The sequence below is a fragment of the Erpetoichthys calabaricus genome, chromosome 6 (assembly GCF_900747795.2).
Source record: "Erpetoichthys calabaricus chromosome 6, fErpCal1.3, whole genome shotgun sequence".
Lineage (NCBI taxonomy): Eukaryota > Metazoa > Chordata > Cladistia > Polypteriformes > Polypteridae > Erpetoichthys > Erpetoichthys calabaricus.
This window is the reverse complement of record NC_041399.2, coordinates 102,828,702-102,855,960: the sequence shown is the minus strand read 5'-3', so window position 1 is coordinate 102,855,960 and position 27,259 is coordinate 102,828,702. Positions and strand designations below refer to the sequence as shown.

The window sequence follows — 27,259 nt, the reverse complement described above, 5'->3', positions numbered from 1 at the left end:
ACTGCTAAAGACTGTTGTGTAAACCAAAAGACAACACTAATGATATGCTGCTGCTCTCTGTGACCTAAGTTAGAGTTTTCTTGTTCTACTTTTAGATGGTTATTTATTTAATTCTTCCCTTTAGCAACTGAACATTCAGACATTCACTGGAAAGGCCTGGATATTGTATGTTCATTCAGCACAAATGTAATATTTTATAGTAACAGAATCAACAGATGAGGTGTAATGTGCAACAAAAGCACCAGAAGCTAGATTTTTTATTTTTATTTTTTGCAGTGATCTCAATAATCTGATCTGGTATACTGATAAATTAACGGCACATCAGCTCTGCTGCTATCCTATTAGATTAGGGTATGCCGTACTCAATGAAAATGCCTTCACATAAAATAACAGGAGCACTTAAATGTTCTCACTAGTTCCAAAAAATAAAAGCTGAGAGCAGAACGATGTGATCAATTTCCTTGTGACCCTCATGTAGTGCTTTGTTACGATATCTCTGGCTGTTTACCAGAACTCACAGACATAAAGGATACATATGTTCATGAATGTTATTGACTCATTTTGATGCTCTCTCACACACTCAGTCTTAAGAATATTATTGATTTCAAGAATGAACAGCTTGGTGTCGCAGTGGTAGCGCTGTTGCTTTGTATTAAGAAGGCCTCCCAGGTATTCCCTGTGTGGACTTTGCATGCTCTCCCTGTGTCTGTGTGGGTTTTCACTGGTGCTCCTGTCTCCTCCCTCAGTCCAAAGACATGCAAGTTAGATGAAATGGGGTTGCCAAACTGGCCCTATTATGTGTTTGTTTGAGTGTGTGTTTGCCCTGTGATAGACCGGCACCCTGTCCAGGTGTTGTTCCTGCCTTTTGGCATAGGCTCCACCAGCCCCATGACCCTGCCCTGGATAAGCAGCTTAGAAAAATAGGATAGATTTCAAGGAATCACCACTTACTCCTGGTGACTATTGTTTGCTTAACTAAACAGTTAAGACGTAACACCAACCACACTTACAATTGAACTCTCCTCTCTCCTTTTGTACCAGTACACTACTATCTCAGCTCTGACTTGGACCGGCTCCTCATTCACTACATGCTCATGCAATGTCTACAATGCAGCTTTCCTTATGTTCCTCAACAGCTTTGTCTTTTTGTGATTTCATTCCTTTCCTTAAAGACAATCTATTCATTCCTGTTTCTCAGGGATCCATTTTGCGTTCTATTTTATTCTCTATATACCTTCAACCTATTGGAGTGATTTTTAGGAAATTTAACATTTCTTTTCACTGCTATACTGATGATACTCAGGTTTATATTCCTGTCTGCAACTCTACAACAAATCAACTCCACAACTGTCTGTCTGAACTAAGATCCTGGATGGCTAATAATTTTCTTGATCTAAATCAAAATAAAACGGAGGTGCTTAAAGTGGGTCCATCGGCTAAAGCCCAAATTGGTCTTGGACTTCTCGGCTCTTTCTCCGTCTTTTCCAAACCTCAAGTCCGCAATCTTGGTGTTACCTTTGATAGTAACCTCTCTTTTGAGAAACAAGTAAATTCTGTAGTGAAGAGTTGCTTTTTCCGACTTCGTCTTTTAGGTAAGATCAAGCCTTTTTTTTATCTTCTAGGGATCTTGAGAAAGCTACTCATGCTTTTATTTTTTCACACCTCGATTACTGCAACTCGCGTATTCTGGGATTAACAAATCTCTGATACACAGGTTACAGTTGGTCCAAAATGCTGCCGCTCGCTTTCTGGTTGGGGCAAGAAAGTATGACTCTGTTTCTCCTATTTTAGCTTCTTTACACTGGCTGCCTGTCAGTTTTTGAATTGATTTTAAAATCTTGATGCTAGTTTTTAAATCTTTACATGGGTTTGCTCCTCTCTATTTATCTGAATTGTGTGTTTTACACCAGCCATCTAGAGTGCTTAGATCTTCTGGTCAGTTGTCTCTGGTTGTCCCTCGTACCAAGTGTAAAACCAAGGGGGACAGAGCTTTTGCAGCTGCTGCTCCTCGCCAGTGGAACTCTTTACCTCATTACATAAAGGAGTCATCTACAATTGAACTGTTCAAAACAAGACTAAAGACTCATTTCTATTTACTTGCATTCCATGACCTTCAGTAATACTGATGGTTTCCTCTTTGTGATTATATAACATTACTTCTATTTATTATGTATCTTATTTTATGTTCATATATATTATTTCTATTTATGTTTTTTTATGTTAATTGTTTTGTTTTTCTTTTATTCTATTATTGTAAAGCACTTTGGCCACAGCATTACTATGTTGTTTTAAATGTGCTATATAAATAAATTGACATTGACATTGTTCTTAAACCACCAAGTCCAATTTCAGATTGCTAGAATCCAGAGCCTGTTGAGTGCCCATCAGCCCTGAACAGCATGATAACTAATAACAGCTAATCAAGATATCTTAAACTAAGGAGTCAGATGTGTCATAGGTGATAGAATATTTACAGAGCTACTATATAATGAAATACGACATTTTGTAATGTAATACCTTTGAACGTACACCACAAGAATTTCTACCCCAAAGACATGCAGGTAAGTATAAACTATCCTGCTATGGCTGACTGTGAGAGAAAATTGATCAATGGGTGGAACAGAACGACTGTTTGGCATGTTGCTGCATGCCAGTTGTAACACATGCCAAGCTTGCACCGATGTTTGCTTAGTGCTGGCACATCCATTACGCAAAGAAGCACATATAATACCTGAGTGGGTACAGCAGCTTTACCTGCACGCATTAAATATGTACAGTGTTGCTCAATTTACACTACCATTATGTCATTTGTGTATTAACTAATAAATAATACAACATTGTTAAAGGTCAAAAAAGTTGGTGATTAAAAATCCTGCCAATAACAACAACAGCTGTCACATCTGTCGCTCAAAGAAAGTCTACAATGCTGCAAATTAAGGAATTAAGTGTATATCTCTACAGTCACCTCCACGCCTTGACAATTAATTGTAACACAACTCTAAGCACACTGCTTGGTTGGACATCCCATGCAGCTTTAAGGCCTCTCAGAAGAATTTAAAGTAAGGAAAAAAGAGATGAGAACAACATACTCCATTTTCCCAATTATTCATATTTCTTTTAGTGTGTTAGTCATAAATTCATATTTTAATTTTCATTGTGCGTTTCTTGATTAAGTTATCAGTTCTTGGTACAAATGTAGAGGAATACTCTACTGAAAAATGGCATTTTTTTCATGTGTTACCCCATGTGGTTTGCAGTGGTGGGCGAGAAAAAAAATTTGAATCTCATGCAGAATTTCGATAACTACGTTTCTGGTACAATGGACTTCTATAAAGACCAATGCTGTACAATAGCAAACAGTATCCACAATGTCCATGAAAAAATCACACATTACTTGTGTCACATAATTTACCTTTCAACCAGCAAGAGTGAAAGGAAAGGTCAGGACGGTAGTGAGACCAGCTATGTTATATGGGTTGGAGACGGTGGCACTGACCAGAAAGCAGGAGACAGAGCTGGAGGTAGCAGAGTTAAAGATGCTAAGATTTGCATTGGGTGTGATGAGGATGGATAGGATTAGAAATGAGAACATTAGAGGGTCAGTTCAAGTTGCACAGTTGGGAGAGAGAACGTCAGAGAGGTGAGATTGCATTGGTTTGGACATGTGCAGAAGAGAGATGCTGAGTATATTGGGAGAAGGATGCTAAGCATAGAGCTGCCAGGCAAGAGGAAAAGAGGAAGGACTAAGAGAAGGTTTATGGATGTGGTGAGAGAGGACATGTGGATGATGGGTGTAACAGAACAAGATGCAGAGGACAGAAAGATATGGAAGAAGATGATCCGCTGTGTCAACCCCTAACGGGAGTAGCCCGAAAAAAAGAAGAAGAAGAAGAAAATACAGAGTTGTGATTTGTGTAAAATTTAAACAAAGCTTGATTGGTTTTTAATAATCCAGTTGTATATGATATACTATTAAAAAGGTATGTGGTTAAGTTGCCCACACCATTTTTTTTGGTTTTTCAGTTATAAGCAGCATACAATTTATGTATTCAGCTTGATATATGAATACATTGTTTTGCGTTTGAATTGTTTAAATAAACATACCACTTTCATACATTTGAACTGTGTTCTATAATGTATACACATTTCAAATTATTACATGTGAATAGATAATTATGTTGCATAATAGTGAGTAGTGCTGACAAGGTAATGTAACTGAATCTTTTGCTCACAGGGTACCCAGCCTTAGAGGGAACATTACTGTCAATTGTTCCTCCTTTTTAACTGTATGGCTTTGCAGCCTGCTGGGCATGATGGTTATCAGATGCGTAGACTGAACATGTGTTTGAACATGGACACACAGTAAAGAAATGGTCATAAATATAAAGGTCCTGTCTGGGAGGACAGAAGCAAATGTGTAGTCAATGACATGGCAGAAAACAATGTGACAAATTTAAACAAACATAAACTGCTTTCATGAATATCTATCTATCTATCTATCTATCTATCTATCTATCTATCTATCTATCTATCTATCTATCTATCTATCTATCTATCTATCTATCTATCTATCTATCTATCTATCTATCTATCTATCTATCGAAGATGTGGAGAGTGACCCACCAAAAAACACCAAGTTATTAAAGAAGTTAAAATGACAGGTTACGTTGCTCAACAAATGTTAAGTTTGCAGAAAGCTGTTGTCCTTCTACCTTGGTCAATCAAAATGTAAAAAGAGGTTGGTCCAACAGTGTCCTGGTCCAACTATTTATTAAACCAGGAATGTCTAGAAGGCTGTGCCTTCATAAGGAACTATGAAGTACTTGCTCTTAAGTTTAAAATGTCCACTGTTGCTGAAGTAAACGACCTGATCCATGAACAGATGGTGTCTGCTACAACGAGAAAGAGACACATATTTCACAGAATGTTCAGAAGATAGTTCTCTGTAGAGGTGGCTGGAGCAAAAGCGTCTTATTGAGCCTTAGTGGTGTATCTGCATGTTTATGCAGTATCTTTGCTATGTAGGCACAATATGCTAAAAAGGAAAATTAAAGTAAAAACTAATTGAGGCAAGTCACCAAAAATAAAAACTAAAATGGAAATGATGAAACATTCATAAGACTAAACTAAAACTTAAATGACAGGTGAAAAAAGCATAGAAAGAAGAACTCAATTATAAAATGGTACTAAAATAATCTTGTCCCACATCTGCAATAATGCGTAGGTTAGTTTAACTGATGTCTCTAAAGTGGCCCAGTGTGTGTAGGCATGTGAATGAGTGGACCCAATGATGGACTGCTGCCCTTTCCAGTGGTGTTTCCTGCCTAGCATCAGAGCTGCTGTGATAGGCTCCAAACACTCTGTGACCCAGAACTGGATTAAGTGGCATTGAGAATATAATGCTGTTTTAACATTCTGCTTGTTTGTGACCTCTCTTGTGCTTTGTGGACAGTAAAGTACAACGTTTGGATATTCACCCCGTGTACATGTGTTGGCTTTCCTCCCACATTTCCAAAAGACGTGCACGTTGGGTTAGTCAGCAGTCCCAGAAGAGTTGGGGTCTGACTATAATTGACTCCTGCTTTGTTACCAATGTGCCTGAGAATGAGGTTTGAGAATGTTACGTGAAATGTGTTACATACCTCACCAAAACATTCATGTAATTAAAAAAATAAAAGTGAATGGCATTGTGAAATTCTGCCTCATAACACAAGTGGCCTAGGCACTGTCTATGTGGGAGCTGCCTGTTCTTCCATTGTTCATGTGGACTTCATCTAAGTGTTCTGGCTTCCTGCCACATCACAGAAATGTGCCAGTTAATTTGTAACTTGACCTTAGAGTCTGCTTGAACGTACTGCAAAAGTCAAAAGCGGATTCCTGCCTTGTGCTTAATCTTTTTGGGGTAGACTTCAGCCCCTCAACTCCGTGGATTCAGATTCATCCATCCATTTTCCAACCCGCTGAATCCAAACACAGGGTCACGGGGGTCTGCTGAAGCCAATCTCAGCCAACACAGGGCGCAAGCATTCTCATCCAAATCCAAATACCTCTTATCTCATATATTGTTACTCAAAGAATGAAATATATTTTATTCCAACAAACATCTCCAACTTAGCAGGTGTTTTTGGTTGTTTTTTGCTGTCTTACTTGACAATACTGCGAGAGGCATCAGGGTCTACAGCAGTCACTGCTCCGATGATGGTGCCAACGATAGCATCTTCTTTCACCTCCATGATGTAACTTGCTCTTTCAAATACTGGTGGCTCATCCACATCTTCCACTGTAATTTTCACAGTTGCTAAATCAGAAAAGGGACCGAGGGATAAAAAACGAGGATCCAAATGGGTGTTCTCTGCTTGCACTTTGAGGGTATAGAGTTTTTTTCTCTCATAGTCCAAGGGCTACAATGGAAACAAAACATCAGAATGTCAGAAAAAGTGTCTGCTACATAATTGGGAAGGATAATAAAGTCCAGCAATATAGTATACAGTAACATACAATGTAATGATTGATTTGTTTTTCAGTCCGGCTCACATAAATTAAGTCACACAGATTTATTTATTTATTTATTTTTTTCATGTGGGGCTGCTCATAATTAAGAACTTACAATAGTTTCTATAGAAATAATCATGTGTCATCTTAAAAGGAATGGAGTTAGGACACATCTGATAAACAGACTTCGTTATATTACGGTACCTTTAAAAATGACGTGCCCTTTTGCAGAATTAGCACATTTATCAGGCATTGCGGTAAAGGAAGGTAGAAGCAGTGTAATAATCTTGCAGTCCTTCAGCATTGTTATCAATAGGTGACACAGAAGTCTATGATGCTGAAAATGTCAGGCTCTATTTATTATTTCCAATGCAATTATTCTTTTTTTAATAAGCAATTAACAGTTATGTGATAGAAAGAGTTCTAGACTTTCACTGTGTTGTAATGACATTATCTTCAACTATTTCCTTCCAACTATTTTCCACCTCATATTTAACATGCCTCTACGCCAACAAATTATAACATTATTTACAATTAATTACTATTCACTAACTCCTATAGGAGTAAAGCTCAGTATTTAAAAACAATGACCTGGCAGAAACAAGACTGAATAATCTAGCATACGTGTCTCAAATGCCCTTCCCGCAGGGCTGCAGCGATTGCAGGATTTCATTCCAACTCTTTTCTTAATTAGTAACCAATTACTGCTGCTAATAAAATGAAATGAGTTCTAAATAAAAAATAAAGTTCTAAATAAAGCTCTGAAATATAGAGTTCCAAATAAAAAGCAAGCTCTAAGGGACTTGCTTTTTAAGTCAGAAACCTTTATTGTTTCCATCAGCCAAACAACACTGAGATGCAAAGACGACACCCTAACATAATCTCATTTGCATATTTCTGTTCAGTATGCATATTCAATTCAATAAAATTTAAATAAAAACAACAACAAAAGTTGACAGTTTAGGAAATATCTAGTATGGCACGTTACGATTAACTACCAAGTAACATTAACAGCAACAACTGACTTCTAATTCAGAAACTGGGTTGATCCTCCAGGAACTTAGACTGAGGACCAGAAGTTAGCTAATCATTTGTTAACTCGCTGTGCATCTCATTATTGTCTGACTGCCAGTTAAGGAAAAAAGAAAACCTTTTAAGGGTTCTGTATCTTAAAAAGCAAGTCAGTTAAAATGAAAGCAAAACAAGTATGTCCCATTATCATCAGCATTGGGTTACCAATGAAGAAAGTAGCAGGAATGAAAACTTAATTCAGTACAGTGCTCTAATATCTGAGTTTGACACACCTGCTCAATAAAAATAAAGTACAATAAAAGTAATGCATTATGATCACTGGTAATTTACAATTACAAATTTTGTGCAGCTAACTAAACTGATATTTCAATTCTATTGCTGCAGCTTTGGGATTAGTCATTTCTTCTTCAAAACTTAAAAGTATGTCCAGTTGTTCTCTCTCTCTCTCTGTTCCTTAGCTAGTGCTAAGACGGGGTTTCTGCCAGTGCCTGTACACTGCTGTAGGTGCAGCTGGATTCAGATTATACATATAACGGCTTCTCATGCTATTCATTCAATGACTATGGCTTTGGCATCGTTGAGGCCGAGTCTCTGGTTTCTCAGATCCTCCTCAATTTGGTTGGACCACATCTTTTTAGGCACTGCGTTTCTGCCAAAGTAGCTTGTATGGTACCCGGTGTTCATTCTGCACCCTTTTCAGTTGTATTGCCTCTTCAACTGTTGGTTGGTGGTTGCAGCTTGTTCGTATGATTTCACTTTGAAGACAGTCAAGGAAGGAGACACCTAGGATCTGCCACATTTTGGAAAGTCTCCAGCTTGTTCAGGTCATCATTGAGCAGGGTCCACGTTTTAGATCCATAGAGGAGAATCAGCAGATTTAGTGTTTGGAAGAGGCGGATTTTAGTCTTGAGGGAGATGCTGGGCTTCCTCCACAGACACCACTTGAGGGAGGCAAACACCATTGTTGCCTGGAAATTTTTACTGTTGTTACAGTTGTTGCTGCAAATGATTTCCACACTTGGATTAATCACACTAAGTTATTGCTCTTCTGACTTAACTGCTCACTCCACCTCTAAAATTTATGATCGCTGAGATCCTAAAAACTGATAAAACATTGCATGCTGAATGCAAAAAAGCAGGCCATTTGTTATTAGTCTTAGTTCATTCCAGGATTGTGAAAAGCTGGAGACTATTCTAACAGCATTAGGCTGGGTACGAGTACATGACTGGACAAATATGCACACTAAACCAATCTCATTTCCATTAGGCCAATTTACAGACATGGGACCTAAAATGGAATTAAAGGAAACTGGAATATTCAAAAGAAATGCCATTATTGACACAGGGAGAATAGATAAACTTTAAATGGCATGTTGCTTGTCTATGAATCAAACCCAGGCCCATGAAGCCATGAAGAAGCAGTCAAGTCAGCTACAACTAAGACCAAGGTGGCCGTGCAAAAACCATAAAAGTTAATGATTTTTTTACAAGACCCCCAGCATAATTTTATATTTAACAGTAGGATGCCACTTTACAATATATATGTATCCAACAAATTTAACATAGAAGAAAAAAATGTCAACAAACCATGTACTGAGATACTCCCACTTAAACATGTCCACTTCTCTGACCACGTCAGCAAGTTTGGACAGTAGTAATCTGAGAGGTGTTAGTATCTACCATATTATCATATGGCACGCAGTAAACAACTGCCATTACGTAATTGTGTACCAGAGTGACGTATGACAGTAGGAACTGTGGTGCAGTATACATACAAGAAGGGACACCTCAACCCAGCTGGGGAACCACACCAAGAGATCCTCAAAAGGAAACAAACTCTACAATATGTGACCAGGGTTTAGTACCAGCAGTTTCCACCTCCTCAGTTAGGCAAATGTGAAGTGTGGAGAGAAACCAAGACAAAGGCCTACCTCGGAATAGATTTATTAGGTGCTTAATTACATATGTGGCCAAGCCACCCATACTCCAGTAGCTACACCAGAACATTGTAGCAAGACCCAGAGTGTCACACCTGCTGTGTTGTGATTAGTGTTGCATGGAAATCTGAAATACATTTTATTTTGACACTATTCCAGGTTGATGTTCTGTAGTATATTAAGATGATTGGAATTTTAAAGGGGACCCAAGCTCTTCATTATAATATATGAACATCTTCGTGCTCGAATTTCCAAGAAGGGCTCCATTCCCACCAACCCACTCATATTATGTGATACCAAATCTGTGTAATTGAATGTGGAATAATGCTGGATACCATTTTGGAACCAATACTGAGGTGCAAAAGTTGGCACCAATACCAATTTCAAAATGTTAGTTTTGTTTCAACACTAGTTGTGATTACACTTTCTGTTGGAACTCCCATGTATACTGCTACTTAATAAATACCATTACTACCTATTTAGAGTGCCTTAGTGTTATTTTGGATTTGGAGCCCACTCCAGAGCATCCTCATTCTGTCACAACAATGAAGGCAAAGTTAGCTGGCACTGATCTAGCCTCATCTTCATGGCCAAAAAATATACATGATATTACAGAATCAGTTTCGACTTTGGACTCTAAAACAACATCTAAGATAACATGTAGCAATGACCTACAATATAGACTGCCAAATCACAGAATAAAATGCTTACTCTTTTAACTGTTATGACTCCTTCTTGCGTTTCCTTGTCTGTCGAGATCTCAAACATCTCAGCTCCATCTCCACTTATGATGCTGTATGCCACTTCTGCATTCACACCAATATCAGAATCATTAGCTTTGATTCGGCCAACCTGGAATCCCACCTCTGTTGACTCAGGGGTAATGAACTGATATACACCTAGTACATACATGAATGATCAAGTAAATAAAAAAAATCATAAAATAAAGTCAGGCTTGCTGTTGAAAAGGCAACAGTTACATTATTCATGAATGTTTTCTTTTGCTTTTACTGTCACCATAAAATTGCACAAATGTCAACGTAATTATTTTCTATATAGAAAAATGCTTGATGGCCTCCTGAAATACCAGATTAATAGATGTCACTAAGAAAAGCACTGCAGATCTGTTTAGTGTTTTTTTTCTAGACATCATATCCACTAAGAGGCAGATATATATTTTTTCAAGTTAAAAGATAAGGCAACAGGGATTCCTATATAGAATAATCCCAGCTTTCCATGTACCAAATTAATTGCTGTGTTTACAGTGTATTCAAAAGTAAGCCCTTGGCCAGATGCACACCATCATATGAGTTTAGGAGTAAATAAAAAAAATGAAAAGACAGGAGCTTAATAAATATGCTGGATTTATCTGTTATCATCGTGCAAAAAGAAAACATTAAGCAACATTTTTCTTTTGCCTTCTTTTGCTTCTTCTTGGTAAGCATCTCAGACGCTATGAATTCTGTGTCAGGTATTGCTCTGTAAAGCCACTCAAATGATAGAGTCACCCTTCCAGTCTGCTAGTTTGATTCTAAAGCTTTGGCTTTTCATGTTAAGTGTAAATACTAGGCATGCACTGTAGCAAGAGGGGGAAGATAAAACCTAGAGTGTTTTTTTTTTATTTTAAATGGGATTATAAGACTGATCTGACGCACTTTGCAAGGCCTGTATTTGCATCATTCAGTTGTCCATTTAATTAAGCCTGACTTCAGAGAGGCACCAGAGCACTTTGATGGTCTCTTTTTTTCTACTGTTGCTAAAATAATAATAATAATAATAATAATAAATTACATCATGAAACATTATAACTTACCATGTGGAAATCGAGGTGGATTGTCATTGACATCAGTCAGAGTAATACTGACTGTGGTGGTTCCAGATAATCCACCCATCTGTCCTGCCATATCCTTGGCTTGGATGACCACTTGATATTTCTCCCTGTTCTCTCTATTCATGTTTGGCAGTGCTGTTCGAATAATACCTGAAATAAAAATAAAATCTATCATTACAGATCATCCTTTTTACTCATTTATTTAATACTTTTACTTAATACATGTGATTAGTTTGAAATGAACAATTACAGTGTTTTCATAAATGCAAATTTATAACAAATTAAAGGTAACATACAACTGGGCTTATAGAAATGTCTTGCAACCTGGAGCACCATAGTGAACATCTCCCATATGATTCCTAATAAGACTGTCTCTAGTTAAGAAAACAAAACTTGCTTTCAGTCTATATGTACTTTCGCAGTAACAGTCCTACCCAGGTGGTGGCCCACCTTTGTATGAGCCTAAATTTTCACTTTGTGCAATGTGAATTCACCTAATCAAGATGGAGTCTTCCAGTGCTGATGATTTCAAAAAGCTGCCTAAAGTGTCTGTGTAGCAAATTATGTGACATAAAGAGCTGTACAGTATACAGTGACTGTGCATTGTCATTTTAATCTGATAATTATTATCAGTATAAAGATTGATGATCTTTTGAAACATGATGCTTTCATTTTCATAAGTCATGTTGCATTCAGAACCTCAATTCATCTTAAATGTTACACCTTTTATTTTACTAAAACTTGAAGCGGTTCGGGTGGTCTGCTTTTATAATTCTAGCTGACCTCTTATTATTGTCTGCTGGAAAAACAGATTGTGAGCAACCACAAAGCTGTTTTTTGAAAAACTGGAGAAACTGAAACAAAAAAGATTTCTAGAATACTGAAGTATTGTTATCAAAATACAAAAAACATTCCACCACAATAGGCATTTCCAGAATGATTGAATTTCTTTTTCCTGAAACTGAACTAGAACAGATCAATATCTCTAAGACCTTCTTTTTTAATGGAATTAGAGATTGTATGATGAACACATAGATGCAAATAAATCTTAACATTCAAGTCAATTTAAGTGAAAAAAAAAAAAAGGCCGTTCCATTTGCAGCAGTAATTGGTCACCAATTAAGAAAGTGCCTAGAATGAAATCCTGCAGACACGGTGGCCTTTCACTGTTTCACACCCCTGATGTAGACTCTGAACTTACTTTATACGCCACCGGGTCACAGGGAGCTTGCGCCTACAACTGGAGCAATGGCCACAAGCCCGTCATACACTAACAGTGTTCCATATTTAGAGTAATAGGGGATTATTGTGTACTAATTTATATGGAAGTGTAAAAAGCATATATAACTAGTAACAATTTATTAACAAAACATCCACAGAACAAGCACTTCAATACTACCAACAGCCTCCACATTACAGACATCGTGCACTCACTGGTGCATTCTTACGTAAAAGGACCAATGGATACACACAAGAAAAGATTACCAAATGGTCTACAGTAACTTGCACATTTTGAAAAATTCACCAGAGAAACCCCCACAGACATGGGTAGAGCATGCAAAATGGCAGTGAGCTACAGTAGCAGACATTTTAATAGACAATATTCTGTGCCAAAATACCAGGCTATTGACTAACATTCTACTGTATACTGCAAAACTGTAACTTATAAGTATGTGCAATTCTAATCACTTTACACTTAGTAAATACTGACACTTTATTAATTTACTTACTGATAATTCTTGTGTATTTATAGCTTGTTATCATATGTAAGATTACTATAAGTCTTGTTGCATGTATATTTGCTGTAACCCTTCAACTTCCTTTGGGATAAGGTTACTATCTATCTATCTATCTATCTATCTATCTATCTATCTATCTATCTATCTATCTATCTATCTATCTATCTATCTATCTATCTATCTATCTATCTATCTATCTATCTATCTATCTATCTATCTATCTATCTATCTATCTATCTATCTATCTATCTAAAGACTCCACACAGAATGTGACCCATGTCAGTAAACATCCTGTTCTACAGGGGTTTCACATAAGTTTATTTTTTACGTTAGAATCATTATCTTTGAAAATGTTTTATGTGTTATTTTTCATTTTTTTAAATTATGCTTAATGTTGTCAGTATGAGTAATATATAATTTTGCGAGACACTTATGCTGTCTTTTTTGTCAATATTTCTTTTCTTGTAAATATAAGACTCACATATCTATAATGCCACCAGGGAAATATCCTGTTTATGAACAACTATATAAATAGAAAACCACTTTAAAAACAACTACATGATCCTTAGACGACTCTGGTAGACCCTGTATCTGTTCTGCATGTCTCTTAATAATAGAGTGCAGTGGATTGTTGATGATATCTTTACAAAATGGAGCGGACTCAGTGAACAATATGTCTTCCCTCAGTTGTCTGTGGAGCTGATTCATACAGTGGCGATAAAGCACAGGGAAAAAAGAACTGTATGGTGGGAAGAATCACACAATTACTTCTACAGGCTCAACTTGGCAAAGCAAAGATTCACTTTATGAACTTGACAAAATGTTTGGCTTTACTGAGATGAATGTTAATAGTCAATACACCTCAGCTGATTACGTACACAATGGGTCCTGATCTTCTGTCCTGGCTGGTTTTGTTGTAGTATCCCTGAAAGTGAAATTATTGTCTCTTACTAAAATGTAAATTCTGAAGCTAACACATGATGCTACACTCATCAACTGGATCACCTCCTGGATTTGAAATTATGATATGCACTGAACCAGCAGACACATAATAGGCATACTGTATGTGCTGCTGTGGTGCCAAAATACTACTGGCTTTCTTCAGTCCGGGCATGCAGTCTTCTAAAATAGTTCTCTCAATATTTCTGTTATGATGTAACACATTTGCTTAAAGGAAAAAGAATATAATAAGCAATAAAATATTAGGAAAAGATCTGTAAAAGTTCATTTTTCACTTGTTTACAATTATCATTCAGCATAATTGTAGAATAATTTGCAACAGAACAGTGCTTTGTGAAACACTAGATTTTAATGTCAACATTTATAAATCAGTTTTAACTTGAACTCACTTAGATTATAAATTGCTGTTTACAGCCAATTTCAAATAAATTCAGTAGTGAAGGGGCATTAGGATAGAAATAGGAAAAAAAATCCTAAAGAGATCCTCTATCAAGCTCTTGGAGCTGACTGGGTTATAAACCTCCACATATGCTCAAGAAGCTGTTACTAAAAAATTCCATTTCATTATTAATCAAAATGAAACGAGAAAAAGCAATATGGCGAAACTAGAGAAAGTCAAATGCTTCCCTTATTTAAATCAAATGTTGTTAGTGTTGCTTTTTTCTGCCTAATACAAAGAAATTCAATTTAAAATGCTACCTTCCACGATTATACTCCATTCCTGTACACAAACAAACACAGTAGTATGGACCAAAACCATTTTATAAGCATGGGGATTCTTTATGTGGCTTAGTGCGTTATCCTAAATGTTGGTAGATTCTAAATCAGGCCTCACTAACAGTCTCTCTCATAAAGACTTAAGTACATTTTATATTTTTTTCTTAAAGGAATACTCTACCCAGAAAACAATTTTTTATTATACAATACTTACTCCATGTACTTTGTAGTGGTGGCCAAGAAAAACTTGTAATTTCATGCTTTCATGCAGAGTGAACAGACAAAGTTTATGACATAATAGGAGGCAACGGTGACAAGTGTTATACAATATCAAACGATGTGAAAAACATTTATCAGAAAAAAAAAAAAAAAAATCACATTAATCATATCGCATAATCCTTATGTCCATTATCCAGTCATATGCTTAAAATGTACAGAATGAATGCTTTTTTGCTAAAATATTATTAAATATTATCTTCCTGAATTGTCAACTCACATATAAACAGGAAACCTAAAGTCTCATGAGAAGGACTTTTTGAACTGAAGACAGAACTCTTGACCAACCAATTAGGGGGGGTGAAGAGGGTCTTTAATTCAAAAAGTCTCATAGATTTCCTGTTTTTATGTGTATGCAGATAATTCAGGAAGTAAGCATATAACAATATCTTAGCAGAAAAGCATGTGTTTTGAGCATACGACTGGATAACTGGCACGTTGATTATGCAACACGTGTAATGTGAGATTTTCTTTCTCCTTTAACCCAGGAATGTTTTTTACATCGTTTTCTGTTGTATAGTACTGGTTGCTATTTCCTTCTATGATGTAATAAACTTCTTGCTCTCCATTCTGCATGAAAACATGACCCACCACTACAAAGGGGTAAGCAATACAAAATAATTATTTTTGGGAGGAATATTTCTTTAATTGTTTACTTTATAGTCCAAAAATTCACTTTATATTTTCAAGTCTTGAAAATAATCCAGCTCTTACATTGTAATAATAAAAAACAATCATGTTTTAAACAAATTCCCAGATTAATTCTCTGGGTAGGGCGGCACGGTGGCGCAGTGGTAGCGCTGCTGCCTCACAGTTAGGAGACCTGAGTTCACTTCCCGGGTCCTCCCTGCGTGGAGTTTGCATGTTCTCCCCGTGTCTGCATGGGTTTCCTCCGGGTGCTCCGGTTTCCTTCCACAGTCCAAAGACATGCAGGTTAGTTGCATTGGTGATCCTAAATTGTCCTTAGTGTGTGTGTGCCCTGCGGTGGGGCTGGCGCCCTGCCTAGGGTTTGTTCCCGCCTTGCGCCCTGTGTTGGCAGGGATTGGCTCCAGCTGACCCCCGTGACCCTATGTTAGGATATAGAGGGTTGGACGATGACTGACTCTCTGGGTAATAAAGAGATATTTTCACAAATACTACTAAAGACATTATAAAATGAATTAACAGAAGAAGATCAAATACTGACAAGATCATTCTATCTTCATGGTAACTTATTTTCATCATTGCCCATTTAACAATCATTTTTTAGGTATAATAGCTTAGCTCCAAATCTGTTTCCTCCTCTCTCCATAGTTTTGGACAACTTTGGGCTGAGACCTTTTTTGGGGATTTTATTTCAACTGATACCTCTTCCAACCACATTTTCTTTGGCCTCCCTCTGGGCCTCCACCTTGGTGCCCCGCTTCACCCAATCATCCTCTGTCCCAGCACAACACTTATTGTTTTCACACCAAATCTTTCTCTTGACTTAGTATTCATCTTCCTCTCACTCTGTGACACATAACACATTCATCTGATCATTCTCACATCTGCCCTTTCAAGATTTGCTTCATATTTCATCTTCATCAACCATGTCTCACTCCCATATAGCATATTACACCTCACACAGCTGGTCTTTACCTTTCAATGTCAGTGAGACTTTGTTAGAAGGACATATCATTATAATATCATTTAAATTTATTAATTTAAGTGTTCATGGGAGGCCAGAGACTGTACTGGAAGCATTGGATGAAGGATGGGAGCTGGTTGTTTAAAGGGCACTAATCCACTGTAGGGCTTAGTGTCCCATACACACACACACAAGGCCAGTTTAGTATCACCAGTTGACATAATGCACAGGCATTGGGATAATCTGCAAACTCCACATGGACACTAAATCCAAGAGGCAGCAATGTTAACCACTTTGTCACCAGAATGATCTGGTAGTTTCCCTAATTATATGTCTGGTCACACTGTAATTCTGTGGATAACCTATCCACCGATTCATTTTAAGGGTTCTGGGTAAAGAGGGATGTTAGGTACAACACAGGAAATGACTGTGGAAAAAGTACAAGCTGGTCACGGGGCACAATCACAAATACTATGCCAATTTACAGTCACCGGTTAAATTAACATGTACTGTACATCCTTTTGATGTGGGAGAAAAAAGCTCAGAAAGAAACGCACACAGACAGCGACTGGGCCAGGAGTTGAACCCGATTTCCTAGTTTGAAACAGCAGCACTTACAGTTGCACCTAATTGTTAGTGTTGCCTGTTTTTTATGGGCAGTTAAGAATATTATGATGTCTCTATTACCCTGAATTATTAACAATCATAACAACCATATTTCCTTTTTTAAATATATTTAAATATTAATTTAGTAAAAACATATGCTTTACAATCCGTACAGCTGAAGAGCATTAAAATATAGCCAGACTATATAGAATGGAGGACACAGACTGTGGAGCTGATTGTGCCTTATCAAAATTCATCCATCCATCCATCCATTTTCCAACCTGCTGAATCCGAACACAGGGTCACGGGGGTCTGCTGGAGCCAATCCCAGCCAACACTGGGTACAAGGCAGGAACCAATCTCGGGCAGGGTGCCAACCCACCGCGGGACACACACAAACACACCAAGCACACACTAGGGCCAATTTAGAATCGCCAATCCACCTAACCTGCATGTCTTTGGACTGTGGAAGGAAACCAGAGCGCCTCAGTGACCTGGAATATATTCAGGGCTATTATTAAATACGGAAGCAACTATTTTCAATATCAGATAAGTAAGGTCCTGTCTTCCCGTCAGTCATTCAGCAACCAACACTGGCAAAACATTTTTGTACGGAAAAAACAGGATGCAATCTTTGACACGATCGAAAAGTTCTGTTGAGAAAAAAAGCTGGCTTTGTGTCAAGGCCACATGAAGACATGGATATAAAATAAAGATAGAAAAAACAAGTTTTCGTCCTGTGTCTTGGGATTTATATTATCATTTTTTTTGCCAATTGCGACTTTCTTTATCCATAGCTCTTACAAAATATAAATCTGAGTCTAATCTCACAAAGCCAGCAAACTACTTCCCACTAATCGTGTTTTCTCTGATAGGCACAAGCTTGTTGTCACAACCTCATAGAAGCCCATAACATATGGAAGCTAAACCCCAAAGACTGTAAGCCAAAAGCATGGCTTGCCAGACACATTTTAAGTACTGTTGTTTTCTTGTGACTTGTTATTTAATTTTTTGGACAAGAATCCAAAACATGCCTTGAGATTAAAAGGGATTATAATGTGAAAAATACATTTAACTTTTAAAAATATTGTTTGTATATCTGTAACAGTGTTTTAAGTCATTTTATTATTTTAATTTCTTAAAAAAGTATAACTTACTGTAGATCTGTACTCTTTGTAGCATTTATTAATATTACTTTACCTCTGGAGTCTTTCCTTGTTTAATTAATGAAAGGGGGTGTACTGATGGCCGTTTCATTTTGTATTTCCTCAATGCTTGTTTGAGTGCTTCTGGTTTTTGTACTCTTCACTGTAAGAGTGTCATCGGTGTATCATACTATATTCAAATTAAGACACTATTTTTATAACTACTTTCTTTTACTAAATCTTAAATAAAACAAGTATAACTATACACAAATAAAAAAGTGCACACATATACACATACATAAATTCATGCATGGGTAAATAACCATAAAACGTCAAACTCATGTCACCAACAATCCTGCCCCTTTAGACATTGTATTTTTCTTCTGTCTTCGGCAATAAAATATACACTGGGCTGTCACGGCTTTAGTCTGCTAAATTTTTCCTAATATTGGTAAATGTCACATACTGTCAAAGTAAATGTAGATATGTACTGTAGGCACCATGTGGTTGCTATGGTCAGATATGAAACAGGTAAATATAATGTATATTATAAAATGACAGTATCATGTTGATAATGCAGAAATAACAGTAACTAGAGGTACACCTGTCATGATTTTCATGGCTGAAATCCCCAGGTTCTTTGAAGGAAAACTACTAGATTCTGAAATCACTAACTTCTGCATGTGCCAGGGGAGCAACTCAGACCAAGAAATTGAGACGCTTTTGAGAAATAAGACACAAGATCTCAACCTGGTATAGAAGAAAACAGAAAATGACACGTGGCTTGAAGACATGTGTCTCACATGCTGCTGATGATACGTTACATAACATCATACTTAATGAAATATGAAAATAGTTTGTTTTGGTGTTAGAGGGTGGTAATGTGTTGCATGTTGCTTGGACAAGCAAGTAGGAATTTTACATTGTAACAGTAGGGGGTGCTATTGCTCCCTTGAACCCTCAGGTACCACGCCAAACACCAGGTAAAAGTCCAAGACTCTTTATTTTTATTATAATAATGTGCACCAAGCACCCTCCACTCCACACTACTCATAAACACTATGCAATACTTCTCAACAATACTCAATACCAATCCTCCTCTCCCAGACACTTAGCCACCCTTCCTCCCAGCTCAGCTCAACGTCTGGGCTTTCCCAAGATCCTTTTATATCCCCTGACCCGGAAGGGGTTCCAACCCTGCAGTCCATGACTCGTTATCATTTCCGGGTCAGATTAAAAGTCCTTTTCTTCATTCCGGAATCACGTCGTTCCTTCTGGTCATGTGATCAGGACGTACTTCCAGGTTCTAGGGCACGTAGCATTCTGCAAGCCTCCCTACAGCGGCTCCTGGTGGTCCCCATGGTATCCAGCAGGGCTGTTTATAAAAACTACATGGTCCATGAGGCCCTGCTGGAATTCGGGGATCCTCCATACTGCTGGGAGGGCTGCACCTGGCGGTTTGGAGGTGTGGGCCGGAATATATGGCCGGCCATCCCTCACAACATGTATGTATATATTGTCAGCAGCCATACCATCTGTGTTTCAAAACAGGATATCCACCTGAAGCTAAGCATGTTCAGGCCCGGCCAGTACTTGGATTGGAGACCATCTAGAACAGGGGTGGGCAAAGTAGTTCCTGGAGGGCTGCTGTAGCTACAGGTTTTTGTTCCAACCCATTTACTTAATAAGAAGCACTTATTGCTCAAGTGACACTTCTGTTTCATTTTAATTGACTCGCTTGTTAAGATTTTGAACTGTTAATGCTTATTTTAATCTTAAACAGTTGTATTCTCAGTTATTAATTGCTCCTTGTTAGAAATAAGATGCAAATGAGAAAAGAGACCAGCATTTCTCCATTTAGCTTGTTTCCATTTACATTATTCGTCATGCACTATTTGGTTTAACTAAATACTTGGAAAGAAACTGAAGAGAAAAAAGGAGAATTACTCATCCGTGTTAGACTTCAGATCATTTGGATGATATCGTTCCTTAGAAAGAAAAACAAAATCTAGGATATGAGAATGGCCCGACATGGCAGAGCTAAAGCACTAACAAGCCATGAAATGTAATTATTGGCAAGGACTGTTTTCTAATTAAGCAACTGGGTTGGAAAAAAAAACCTGCAGCCACCGTGGCCCTCCTGGATTGACTTTGCCCACTCCTGATCTAGAAAAAGCTTAGGTTGTTGCTGTAAGAAGTGTAGGTGAGGCCAGCAGGGGACACTTACCCAGTGGTCTGTATGGATCCCAATGCAGTGACGGGGATACTGTGCTGGAAATATGGCACCATCCATCAGATGAGATGTAAAACCTGACTCTCTGTGGTCAATGATGATCCCTAGGCATCTTTTGTAAAGAGTAGGGTTCTCGATGTCCAGGTTAAATTGCCCACCATGGCCTGGTAATTAGCTGCAGAGAGCATATTGGTGAAATAATGGCTGCTGCTGCATCATTCAAGTGGATGCTACACATTAGAGTTGGTTGAAGTGATTCCCTTCTGTCTATGCAAAGCACTTGGAGTACTGAGAAAAGTGCTGTGTAAATATAATTATTCTTATACACTGATCAAGTGACGATGCTATTACTGCTGTTATCGCTGTGTGTGTTTTTAGAATGTGATGCAAAATTCTTAACTGGAATAAGTACAGGCAATTTTTGCTGCCTTCTACGTATCTGTGAAAGGTGATAAAGAAGTGTGTTCATTTTTACACCTCTGTTTGTTCATTGTAATCCCATAACTTCTTGTCCTTGGCTCTCCAGGGGCCTCATGTATAACGCCGTGCATAGAACTCACACTATAACATGGTGTAAGCACAAAAGCGGGAATGTGTGTACGCACAGAAAAATCCAGATGCAAGAAACTTTCACGTTCTTCCACTACATAAATCCCGATCAACGTGAAAAGTAACACACGTGCACGCGCTTTCTGTCCCGCTCCAACTCCTCCCAGAATTATGCCACTTTGAATATGCAAATCGATATAAATAGCCTTCTGTGAAAAGACAATGGGAAAAGCACGGGAGAAAATATAAGAATTTCAGCGAATACCAAGTACAGGCAAAGGAAAAACGTACTATTTGTTGGTTTAAACAGTGGTATAATCAACAAAAGAAAGTTGATCGAGTGACATAGTGTCGGAGAAACTCGAAAGCTCAAGCTCACAAAGTCGCACAGTGCCCGAAATAAAAAAGAAGTTGTCACACATCAAAGTCGGTGTGAAAAAGCGACTCGTAGCGGACCGTCTGAGTGTCATATGAAAGCTTATTAGGGTACAGAGAAAAAAAATAGGCACACAGTGGGAAAAAAGCACAAAATGTCAACTTTAATCTCGAAATTTCCACTTTAATCACGTAGTTTATTTTGTCATTAAAGTAGAACATCATAAACTTCATCTTAAAATCATTTATTTTACTAGTTTCTCAAATCCCATCGTAACTAAAGTAGGACGTTAAATGCTTTGTTCTGTGTTTGATCTTCTATGTGCTCTGTGTGTGAATCACTACATGCTTCCGTTCTTTCTCTTTCTTCGACAGGACACAGAATTCATTACATTCGTGATATTACAGCTCTCTGAATAATTAAAATACTGAGATGTATACGTGATATCTTTTTCATGATGATAGGAATGAAAGCATGTTATTAAACATGGGAACACGGTGGCGCAGTGATTGTTCATATCTCATCTCTTGCTGCGTGATGCGCGATCTTCGATGAAATAATTTATTACAGAAGTACTAACCTTCAATTCCTGTCCTTACTTTTATTTCTCCAAATACCCAATCGTCACACAATCAGCTCTGCAATAGACGTTAAGCCATCTGTAAGCTTAGAACGCCGATTCTTCAAAACTTTTAAGGAACATTGAAATGTCTTTGTATTACATGTTTAATTATTCTATCCATCTATCCTTCCAGTGTCGCGTCAGCACCAGCAATAATACAGCGCAAGGCAGGAGATATCCGTAAACTAGCTAGCGCTGCAGCACTGTGTCCTCACATGTTTAATTATTAACAATACTGATTATTTAAATGAAGTTAAAGTTTTATCTGTATACTATATGCAACATATTTTGCTGCATTTCATCTTAAAAATGATATCATCATCATACGCGCTTTATAACTGTAGTGCAAGTTTACAGTGGGGTAATTGTACTTATAAGTACAAACAGTTCTACAAGGAGCACTTGATTGAGTGCGTTTATAGTTCTTGGGATGAAACTGTTTCTGAAACGCGAGGTCCGTACAGGGAAGACTTTGACTCGTTTTGCCATGGCTGAGGTAGTGTGTGCTTGGAACTGTATACCGATAATTCTCTTTCCGATCAGCTTTTGCTGTGATTCCCCACTCAGATACAGTGATATAAATACTCCAAGTGGTGCAGTGAGAGTAATATGGAAAAAGATGATCCGCTGTGGCAACCCTTAACGGGAGCAGCTGAAAGAAGAACAAGATGCAGTGAGAGTAACAACGCTAAAGCAGTTATGGCATTTGGAATACTGTGGCTATTCCCTGGACCATTATATTGCTGCAGGTTAATTACAATCAGATACATTACACTAATAAACAATATGCAGTTAATTTCAGTGTATTTATAAAGCCGCGTCAGGGATGTGGGTCTAAGAAAGAAAGGGTAACCACACAGGAACAGTAGCACTGCTTTGACGCTGAGTGCCGCCAGTCTGCAAAACCGAGCGGAGAAATTGCGTACGCCAGGGTATGTGGTACCGTGGAAATGTGCGTGGCTTTACGCCAAGTTTAGGTTTTATACATCGCGATTTGAGCATGGAAATGTTCATACGCAACATTTCTGTGCATACGCACCATTTACACATGAGGCCCCATGGTCTTTGGTGACTAATGTGAATAGCTGGTCTGTGGCCGCTACACCCAGACTTAAATTGTGTTTTTTATTTTGGTGAAGTCCTGGTCCCTTTCATATTCTGCTTTTATAGCAAGTTATCAGTTTCCACTCCATTGGAACTGTCGTTTCCTTTCAGATTTCAGTGAGACTATTTTGACCTGAACTGCCTGAATGTGGCCCAGTTGTCTTAGGACCCTGGTGACTGTAAGGACTGTGAAGTGTATCGTGCTAATGACAGGATTGTTGGAGTTCACATAATGAAAGCAGGTCCATTATTTCAGAGTTCTTCTCCCTATGAAACAAAAGTAATTCAGCCTACTTTATTAAACTTATCTATTGATTAAAAATTAATACCAACCTGAGTGAGGCTCTACAGAGAAGTATGGCTGTCCCTGTAGAATACTATAAACAACTCTTGCACTGTTGCCATACGTAGGGTCATCATCATCCAGTGCTGTGACTTGTACAACTGAAGTACCTGAAATCAAAAAATATAAGTATATTTTAATCTGACTTTGCCGAAATATAAGATAATTACTAATCTCTGTCAAAACATTAATATACCAAGGTGGTTTCACCACTTGGAATTTGCTTCAATGTCATAGTATATTCAAATTTTGACACTACTAAATTATTACAATATATTTTCCTTCACTAAACCATATATTAAACAATTACAAAAAATAAGTAAATGCACACATACATACATTTAAGTATGGTTAAATAACCATAAAAAGCAGGACCCATGCTACCAACAATTCTTCCCCTTTAGACACTGTATTTCCTCTTTGGAGTGTAGTTGTCTGTTTATTGCTCTTCAGTCTTTGGGAAGAAAATTTACACTGGGATGCCACATCTTTAATCTGTTTAATTTTATCTAATATATTCAATGTTACAGGTCGGCCAATGTAAATGTAGACATGTGGACACTATATGGTTGCTGTGGCCAGATATGAAATAACCATGAGCCTGGCATGCAGATCACAAAATGACTATCAGGTAGGGGATACCATAATAACATTTCACAATTTGTACATGACACTAATGCTATATGTAAATAGCTTTAAATGGGAGACATCTATTTACACCACTCACCAGACCACAAGACATGAAGGAGACCATGTCCTCAAATGATAGGGTAGTACTTTGTTGTTTAAGGATACTAATAACTTAATAATTCACTGAATTATGTGGGTTTGAGAATGGAGTACTGTGTTGTTCATTAACAATACACACATACAAGAATTAAAAACCAAGTAATTTATTATTGATATTTAATGATTTTTAAATTATTTTGGTATTGCAGCAATGTGTCAGATCTATATGATATTTGATTCAGTTTAGTTTGTTTTGCACAATACATTTAAAAGAAATGTATTTTGTTACCAACTCTATTGTAATGGTTGCTTAAAATTACACAATATTTTATATATTTTTCACTTGTTTAGAGGTACATTTAAGTTTAGATATATTGCTAGACATCCACATGTAAAGAAGTCATTTAGGAGGATTTAGGCTAGAAATATTACATGCTTAGTTCATTAGAAACACACAGCCGCCTGTGATGTCCAAAACGGGAAGACTGTGTAACCGAAAACTTTCTTTAATTGTTACATATAAGGAACTGCCTGGGAATCAATGGATGCTTTATGCAGCAAACTCAAATAGCTTGATGTGAGCCTGTGCATATTATTAGCTACATACACTGGCATAGCAGATACTCCCTCAGCCATCACAAGGTAGGGGGACTCCATACGCAAAGGGCTCCCTCGTCAAACATTCACAAAGCCAGCCATAAGAATATATGTAATTTTAATTTTGTAAACAGGAAAGTCTATTTGTGCATTTTTAAGTTAAATGAAACACTTAGAACATTACAAAACAGACATGTGGGCCCCATAATACATAAAAGAAAATAAGTGCTGCTCAAAGCAAGCATTTAGCCCAACAAGTAATTGCTAAACTATACTTAAGATAGCATCAATTCTTAAATCATCAGTTGATGAAAATCCTCAAAGGCATTGATAAAGTAGATCCAGCAACATTCTTTCAGTTTAAGGGTGAATCACACATTATTCACATACTCGAGGACATCAGTAGAAATGAAGGGTAAGTGCATTTAAGACTGAAGACAGGAAGCAATACTATACACAAAGTATGCAAAGCTACCAAGGCATGTAGTTGAGGCAGAAACCTTGACAACCTTTAAGAAGAATCTGGATGAGATATTGGGGCAGCTTAGCTATTAGCTAAAGTAATGGTCGCCTCTTGTTTATCAAATTTCATATGTTTCTTAATTGGCAGAATGCTACCACTGAGTGTCACAATCGGAGATTACAGTACGTTGAGTGAATCGAGCACCACTCTGAGGCTGACAGAAGAGGTTTCTTCTTCTTGTACACCCTGCCCACCTCTTCCCATTAATGACCATGAGCCTATTAATTAAAATGTACACAGCAACCTAACACCCCCAGACACAGGTAGAAATAACAATATGAAATACTTGAATAGAAATAAGTAAATAATAACATTGGATTCTCAAAATGTTTCATAAAATAATGCCAGACATAACATTGGTTTAATTTAATCTGATATCTGAGAAAACATTTTGAATAGTTACTGACTTCAACAGAGAGGCTGGTCAGTTTGAAATACTGTATGGTAGAACATCAGTGGAGTGTTTTTAGCTTTTTGGGAATGATGACAAAAATAGTGTTAAATGTAGGAAACTGTCAATGAGTTCCTGAAATCTCTTTAGTACAGATCTTCTATTTGTGTTTAGGGCTTTTTAATATTTTCACTGCAGTTTTTTTATGATTAATAGTTATGATTGAGCTTGAAGTGCCTTGATTTGGTCAATTTAATTTGTGGAATTATTATTGTCATTTTGTTGTTTCAGATTGTTATTATTTTTCAAGAACATCACCTTGTTGTTGATAGCAACTGTTAAATCACTGTGTACAACCTTACATTTAAATTTTTTAAACCAAAAAAAAAGGCTACATTCACACTGCACCTTCCATTTTTCACTCATATGTATGTTTTTGGGGAATTGTGATTAGCAAAAAAAGATATAGAATCAAAACTTTTGAGAAAGGCTTCACACTGCTGTCGTAACAACTGTATGGAAATGAAACCTGTCCCATCATGCTCTCACTAGTCCTGTGATCTACTGGTTTTTATGTACAGAACTCCGGCAGAAATATATATGCGTAAACCAACAACTCTTAGTTTCTTATTACTCTTCCTTGTTATCACAAGCCTATGGATTCACAGACAGAAACATTGAGAAGTAGCTCAGCAATCAGCACCAAAACAGTTTTATTTATTTCGTGCTTGTCAGGCACATTCAAAATGGACATCTGTACTCAGTTCAGGTATGTATCAGTGGCAAAATTATATTGATTAGACAAAATAAAAACAGATACGAGGTAAAAATCACGACAGAGTCGCTTTTAGGTTCAGTGTGAGTGTAGCCCTAAAGCACTTAAACTTTTTTAAACAATGGCTGCTTTATGTTCAATAATAGCATACAAAAAATGTTAAATGTCAATGTCAATTGATTTTTAGAGCACATTTAAAACAACACTAGTAATGCTGTAGTCAAAGTGATTTACATTAAAACATACAATAAACTTAAAATAAATAGAATAAAATACAATAAAACACAATACAACCAGCAGTAAATTGAAACAAACAAATGACTAAGATGAGGGAAACATCATTATCACTGAAGGTCACAGAAAGCTAGAGAACAGAAATGCGTCTTCAGTCTAGTTTTAAAGGTAAAGAATTCCACTGGCGAGGTGCAGCAGCTGCAAAAGCCAGGTCCCTCTTTTTTTTGCACTTAGTACGATGGAACACAAGAGACAAATGACCGATGGATCTAAGTTCTCTGGATGGCTGATGTTTAACACACAATTCAGATAAACAGGCAGGAGCCTACCCATGTAATGATTTAAAAACCAGCAGCAAAATTTTAAGATCAGTTCTAAAGCTAACAAGCAGTCAGTGTAAAGAGGCAAACATTTCTTGCCCCGACCAAAAAACTAGCAG

General features: G+C 37.3%; 1 protein-coding gene across 2 annotated transcripts in view; it reads right to left on the bottom strand.

Annotated features, from left to right (window-relative positions):
* LOC114653473 (cadherin-10-like) overlaps positions 1–27,259 on the bottom strand; it is a 161,896-nt gene that overhangs the window by 27,877 nt on the left and 106,760 nt on the right. For both annotated transcript variants that reach the window (XM_028803820.2, XM_051929362.1), the window contains exons 4-7: positions 23,562–23,681; positions 11,275–11,442; positions 10,173–10,360; positions 6,148–6,401 (exon numbers count right to left, since the gene is read on the bottom strand). In XM_028803820.2, the coding sequence (XP_028659653.1) occupies positions 6,148–6,401; positions 10,173–10,360; positions 11,275–11,442; positions 23,562–23,681 (730 nt within the window). The remainder of the gene's footprint in view (positions 1–6,147; positions 6,402–10,172; positions 10,361–11,274; positions 11,443–23,561; positions 23,682–27,259) is intronic.